General features: G+C 45.8%; 1 protein-coding gene across 2 annotated transcripts in view; it reads left to right on the forward strand.

Annotated features, from left to right (window-relative positions):
* kcnn3 (potassium intermediate/small conductance calcium-activated channel, subfamily N, member 3) overlaps window positions 1-7,500 on the forward strand; it is a 118,264-nt gene that overhangs the window by 67,048 nt on the left and 43,716 nt on the right. For both annotated transcript variants that reach the window (XM_063199540.1, XM_063199541.1), the window contains one exon: window positions 6,918-7,214. In XM_063199540.1, coding sequence (XP_063055610.1) covers window positions 6,918-7,214 — 297 coding nt within the window. The remainder of the gene's footprint in view (window positions 1-6,917; window positions 7,215-7,500) is intronic.

Genomic DNA, 7,500 nt, shown 5'->3' on the forward strand with positions numbered 1-7,500 from the left:
TTTGTTGTAGCCCCTTAATGCACGCCGTACCTCCTGTGGCATGCTGTATTAGACATTGGAAGTTAACTACTATAGTACTACACTACTATGACAGTGCACGGGGCCTTTAGTAATACATTACGACTTGATCATTGCCATTCTGGTAACAGCTAATTTATAAAGCCGTGTCTTAAGGGGTTAAACTTAAAAAGTTACTCATGAGAAAACTACTTTTGGATGTTATCTTTTGAATTAGTTTCTTATTGTTTTTTGTTTTTTTTTTAATCTGAAAGATGTAGGGATAAATTTGCATGCCTTTGTGTATGTTGTGCATGTGCGAGGGTGCACATGCACTTGTATGAGAGAGTAAATATGACCATGTGTGTGTACATGTGTTAATGTTTGTTTTGATGTTTATGGAGGATGAATAGCATGCAAATATTTTCAAGGACTGTGGGTGTGGAATGATGCTTGGTGATGCTTATTGTATATCTCGCAGTAAATGGGGTTGGGGTGGGAGCTTCAAAATGATCAAAATGATCATCATCATTTCACAGCAGTTTTCCCCCTCATGACTCGACTTGTGAATTGTGCATTTGTGCCCCCGTCTTTCGTTTCTGTCTCGCTGTGGGTTTACGGTGCGGGGCGATTTAGCTTTAGCGATCGTGGCCGGGGCTAAACTACGATTGATTGCCGCCGCAGCACTACACCGCGGAGATGAAAGGAGTCGCACAGCTGTGGCCCACACTTGTCACATAACCCTCAGCTCCTGCTCCTGCTCCTGCTCCTGCTCCCGTCACCTGGGTCTCATCAAGGTCTCATTGCCTGGCCCACGCTCGTTTATGCTACGCCAGTGGTTCCCAAATTGGGGGTCGGGACCCCTAAGGGGGCCGCGGAGATCTTGCAAGAGGGTCGCAGGGAGATGGGACTGTTTGCATAAAACCTTGAATATATGCTTTCATACAATTTAGTCGTTCCCTAAATTGCATGTAACATTATTTACTTTTATGGCTAATATATAAAAATGTGAAGTATTTACTTTTCCTGTGATTTTCATATCAAAGTTTAGCAATAATAAGGGACAAAAATGTATGCCTTTTGGTTCATGGTTGGGGGTGGGTGGACCAAAAAGGGGTCGGAACCAAAATGTTTGGGAACCACTGTGCTATGTGACCTAGGGGGATCCCTTTGGAAGGCGTGGGTGGGAGGAGTGGATGGAGGATGCCGTCGATATTGTCAATAAGAGACTGTTACCGTCACTGTTGTATACCCAGCCTGATGGTGATGGGAAATCTCACTAGGGTCTTTTCGGCATTATCACTGTTCCCAAGGCCTACGTTAGTGCGTGCCCAGCCCACACCACTCTCTTTCTAACACACACACACACACACACACACACACACACACACACACACACACACACACACACACACACACACACACACACACACACACACACACACACACACACACACACACACACTCACACACACATATACACACACACACGCACACACACTTCCATACACCCCCAAACACTCTGTGCACCATGTCCCCACGCCCTTCCCCACCTCTCCTGGGCATCAGCTGGAAATTCACTCATTCAACCATCAAAGACAGACACACGCAGGCATCACCAAACTGCCTGTCATTACCTCTCGTTCAGCCACCGCTGTGACCAAGGCCTTTTTCAGGTATAGCTGGCAGACAGACACCAAGATCAGTACAGTGCATTATCTACTGCAGGTACTTAAGACCCGTAAGAGGAGTATAGTGGTGATAAAATAAAGCCAGCTTATCTTGAAAATGCTGACTACAATTTTTAGACATTCTACTGCAGACCACTTGGTCCCTGGACCTGCACCAAACTTTGAGGATCACTGATATAAGGCTTGGGACATAAACTGTAGAACACTGTGAAGAAACTACAGCGAGATAGATAGATAGATAGATAGATAGATAGATAGATAGATAGATAGATAGATAGATAGATAGATAGATAGATAGATAGATAGATAGATAGATAGATAGATAGATAGATAGATAGATAGATTGATCACCACCATCATAACTTGTTACAGCCAACATGAAGACAAAGTATACAACTCAATACAAAATACAAGTACACAAGGACAAACATAAGGACATCAAGCGATTGAGAGTTGATTAAAATCACTCCATCAAATCATCCGGTACATCCATGGACCAACCGAGGGTTATCCCTCTACCTGAGGTTCTGGGAAACCGGGAGGAAACAATGAGACTTCGATGAGGAGTCTTTCGTTCCCCACCCCCACCCCCCCCCCCCAAATCAAATCACCCAGGAAGCGCTGAGCGTTGAATGACATGGCAAGTTTGTGTGTACGTGTCTGCCTCTGTTGCCCTGAGTGAGCCGCCCGCATCAGATTCATTATGTTCTCCTCACTTGAGTGGAGTGTGATTGGCTGCACGTAGGGAGCACACAGCTCCAGGAAATTACAGATGAACAGCCAGCCAGAAAGGTTCCTTTTGAGAAGGGAAACAAGCGAAGGGAGACTATCGGATGAGGATGCGAGAAGCCTGAGAAAAAGAGAGAATAAGGGGAAGAGGAGGTTCCCTTAGCGAAGCATACAAATGAATGGAGACAGGCCCCACCGGTAGGGCACTCGTCTACCATGCGGCTGACCCGGGTTCGATTCCGGCCCGGGTCCTTTGCCGGCCCTTCCCCCGTCTCTCTCTCCCACTCGCATCCTGTCACCACCTTTACTGTCCTGTCATGAATAACGTAAAAAAAGACCAAAAAAAATGAATGGAGACCATCAGTGAGGATGAGAGAAGCGTGGAGAGAAGGGGAGATGGAGGAGTTAAGAGGGGTGGGGAATGGAAGAGATGATGAGGTGAAGTACAAAGGGAAGAGAGCGGAAAAGAGGAGAAGGGAAAATACATAGGGAAGAGAAGGTGAGATAGGGGGCAGGCAGATGTAGGGGATGGGGAGCAAGGAGATGGAAAGTGAGAAGGGAAGAGTAGGCGAAGTGAGATTGAGAAGGGGAAAGAAAGTGGAGGGTAAGGAGGAGAATGGAGGAGGATCATGGAGGGATTGAGGGATGGGATGGGAGGACAAAGAGAAGCCAACGAAAGATGGTGGAGAATGAAAAGGAATGTGAAAGAGAGGGGGATTAGGATGGAAGAGAAAGGCAGGGGAGAGGGAGGAGAAGAAAATAGCGGGAGTCTCAGGGGAAACAAGGTGACAGGAAGAAGGGAGAGGAAGGTGAAAAGAGGTGGAGAGGATAAGTCTTTAAGGAAGAGAAGAGAAGGGAGAGGGAGGAGAAGGGAAGAGGGAGAGGAAGGAAGGGAAGGAAGGGTAGTCTTCAGGGTCTGGTGAGGACTCTGTGTTCTCATTTGGGACATTACTAGCAGAGGTGATTAAGGACACTGACTGTGCTTCCCAAATTGGAGCAAATAAAAGTTAATGACAGCTGGCAAATTAGAAAACTATTATATCTATTGTGCTCTGTGTTGAGTGGAAATTAAAGCATGCATTTAAACCGAAAATTGTATTTTGTTCAAACACAAAAACATGTGCGTATGGCCTTCAGTGTAATGATCAGCCTTTAAATTGCCTACAATGCCATGGTAACTACAATGAATGGCCCTCGTCTAAAATCATATTTCACTGGTTGCACAGTTTTCCCCTGGTTCCACATGTGTTGGGCAAAGCACATGGGTTTCATGTTGAGAGCGGGTTCAAGAGAGGGTTAAATGACACATGGCAGGTCAAATGAATTAGCTCTTCCTATGACAGCAGACTCCTGTCTTGCATAACCATGAACCATAACTACTAACCAATACCCACAGCTATGGCCATCTTGCCTCTTCTCTGGGGACTCATGACACAGTAGTCCACAGCCAGCACCCATGATGTCACACCACCCCCTTTAGTAACAACAAGCAAACAAACAAACTGAAAATAGAAACTGTGTGTGTGTGTGTGTGTCTGTGTGTGTGTCTGTGTGTGTGTCTGTGTGTGTTCCCTCAAGTCCTATCCCTGCCGCCCAGAGGCTTCTATCTTCATCAAGCCTGTCCCCTCTCTGCCTGTCCCCATGTCCCTGTCAGTCAGCCCAGGGGCAGCATAGAGGGCGAGCAGGGTGACTCTCAAGTCAAGACCCAAGACCAGCCAATTACCCAGTTTGCTGCCCTCTCCTTTCACACGCCAGTTTGGCATTGAAATGTTAGGTCAAGATGTGAGCTGCCCTGTGCTGTCCTTGTTGTTGACTGGTCGTGACACACGGACACACATACATACACACATGCACAGGCATACACACGCACACACAAACACACACAAGATATGAGCTGCCCTGTGCTGTCCTTGTTGTTGACTGGTCGTGACACACACACACACACACACACACACACACACACACACACACACACACACACACACACACACACACACACACACACACACACACACACACACACACACACACACACACACACACACATAAACACATCACACTGAACACACTCACATAGGAAGCTGGCAAGTCCAGACAGAGCCAATCAGAGGGCTTGCTTCAGTTCAGGTGGCAGTTATCGGTAATCACGGCAGTAAGGTCTATATCCCTCCTGAGGGTGGTGATGATTGCCCCTCTCTAGATAGGTATGGGTGCAGTGGGTTTCGACGGTGGGGAACACGTAGGGAGGCTTTTTTGGAAAAGTAAATGACAGCATCTACGGGAATAGCAGAAGTGCAGACACAGCTAGTAAAGTGTGTGTGCGTGCGCGCGCACATGTGTGTGTTGCCTACTTCTGAATGGGAAAGAAAGAACAGTGTGTAGGTAGGCTATTGAAAGAGTGGATGTACACACAAAAGTACAAAGCACAAATTCTCACTGTGACAACACCAAAAGAATACCCACACAGTGTTTTTTTTGCCACTGCTGTCGCCAAGAAAGTGTTTGCTTGGTTTTGGTGTGGTTACTGTTACAGCACGTCCAAAAATGTCATATACTGATATCAGACACTATCATTTTGTTGGTGTAAATAAACCGTTGACTTCATACAGTGACAGTGGTACAGTACACACCTTTTCTGTATACTTGAATATTAATGATGTGCACAAGCAAGAAAGGTGTACATTTTTCAATATGACATTACATAAAAAGTACATACAATACAAAACTTAACAAAACAGTCACATTTTCTACAAAGTAGGTGCTTAGTTTAGGTGTGGCTATCAGTGTCTTTGTTTATTTGGTCATGAAATATTCATCGCACAGAGCAGACATATTCCTAATAGTGCCCAATAAGTAAATACAAATAGACTGCCTCCAGCGTTTAAAGATGTAATGGCTCAGTAAAATTCATTGTTATTAAAAAATACCACAGCATACATTGACGGCTTTTAATTCAGTCAGTTGTTTTATTGGAGATGTGTTTAATGGATATTCCATTTGATTGTTCTGTGCGGTTTAGATCAAATCTGTGGTAGAATTGTTGTAGCCTGGCTATTGCCAGACTACATCACAAGTAATATTTAGTCTGGGAACCATCGAATCATTTTTTTGTAGGAGAGGACAACGTAAACTATTTAGAGCTTGATGGAGAGCTGGTTTCTCTTCTGGTTTTGACATGGTGGATCTGTATACAAATCACAAGCTTCCGTTTGTCTAATAATGTGTCTTGTCTTCCCTCCTCATTCTGTGGTTGGGATTCCTATCTCAGGTGAAGATTTCACCCTGGGTTTCCATGACGATTTTTAGATCGGAATGAGTTAGGGTTGCCAACTGTCAATGGAAAAAATACGGGACACTTTATCGTAGCTGGGGTCTGGGCTTTCTCCCCCACAAAATTGTGCATTTCTTGGATGTAATGTCCTGCATTTTAACATATTTTAACGTCCAGTGTCCCGTTTCAGCTCACTACGGAACCCGTACTTTTATCTCTAAATTTGGGACGATTCCGTATTTCAAGGGACGGTTGGCAACCCTAATAAGGGGTTGATGCCCTCCTCTTACAGTAGGAAGGAAGGGCAGTTCAATGGCAGTTGATTTTGAACGAGGCCAGCTCCAGAAAGCCCCTCCGCTAACTTGACAGCAAGACACCCTCCAATCACTCCCACTCTCTGGGTATTTCTTAAAGTGGAATGTCCTAGCCTTGCTAGGATCAGTAATGCCCATTTTTTGTGGATTTGACCAAAGAGTACAGTATCCTATAGTAACTAGTTCTAAGTGTAATAGTAATTGGATACACCTTGGTGAAATTCCCCCCAAAATATTGTTTCTCATCCTAGCAAGGCTAGGAAACTTTACTTTGAGAAGTGCCCTCTCTGAGAAATGTCTTCACACCTCTACAACATGCTTAGTGCCTCTAAGTATTTTTCTCCTTCTCTTTTTTCTTCTCGGTGTTTTTATAGAGGACTGATGTCTGTTGAGAAGGAACATTGAGCACATCTCTGGTCAAGGTGCAGGGCAAAGGCTGACTTAGATTTTTGATTCAGAGGTCCACATACTTACAATCTTTTTTTTCTGTTTTATTCCATGACAATGGTCAAAACATGCTGTAATTCTGCCTGGCTGTAATTCTTGTCTTGTACTGTATGAGCTAGTATAATAGTCTCTTGTCTACTAACTTGAATACAATATTTGGTGCAGATGGGGTGGTTTGGTCAGACTTGGTTGTTACGGTACTAGCCTGGCCTTGCAATTCATAAGTAACTTGGTTGAGAAGGGAAATTGTGCTCATACCACAGGTGAAAGTGCATGACAAAGGCTGAATAAAGTGAATCCAGTCACTTGAAATTCTCACACTAAAACTTAATTCATAAGTAATTTCCCTCTTTAGTACAAAGGTAGTACAAGCGTATGGGAAGGACAGGCTATTGTTCATTGCCATTTTGGTAACAACAAGCGTATTACAGTGACTAATGACCAATATGGGACTTTTTTCCTCCACAGCTGTTTGTCATCGACAACGGCGCCGACGACTGGCGCATTGCCATGACGATGGAGCGGGTGCTGCTGATCGCGCTGGAGCTGCTGGTGTCGGCGGTGCACCCGATTCCCGGCGACTTCAAGTTCCACTGGCGCGCCCGACTGGCCTTCTCCTACGCGCCCTCGCAGGCCGAGGCCGACCTGGACATGGTGCTGTCCGTGCCCATGTTCCTGCGCCTCTACCTCATCGCGCGCGTCATGCTGCTGCACTCCAAGCTCTTCACCGACGCCTCCTCGCGCAGCATCGGAGCGCTCAACAAGGTGAGACAGAGAGAGGGAGTGTGTGTGTGTGTGGTTGTGTGTTGTGTGTGTGTGTGTGTGTGTGTGTGTGTTTGTGTGTGTGCGTGTGTATGTGTGTGTGGGGGGGGGGGAGTGTGTGTGTGTGTGTGTGTCTGTGTGTGTGTGCAGGGCCGCTGACAGGTTTGGCTGGGCCCGGGACAAAATTTTCTCAATGGGCCCCCCCTCCCAACACCAAAAAAGCCCCCCACCCCCTCATCCCTGACGGTCCCTACACAAAATAGTCAAACGCCCAACCACAACCACGTAA

This window comes from Engraulis encrasicolus, chromosome 5 (genome assembly GCF_034702125.1).
Source record: "Engraulis encrasicolus isolate BLACKSEA-1 chromosome 5, IST_EnEncr_1.0, whole genome shotgun sequence".
Taxonomy (NCBI): domain Eukaryota; kingdom Metazoa; phylum Chordata; class Actinopteri; order Clupeiformes; family Engraulidae; genus Engraulis; species Engraulis encrasicolus.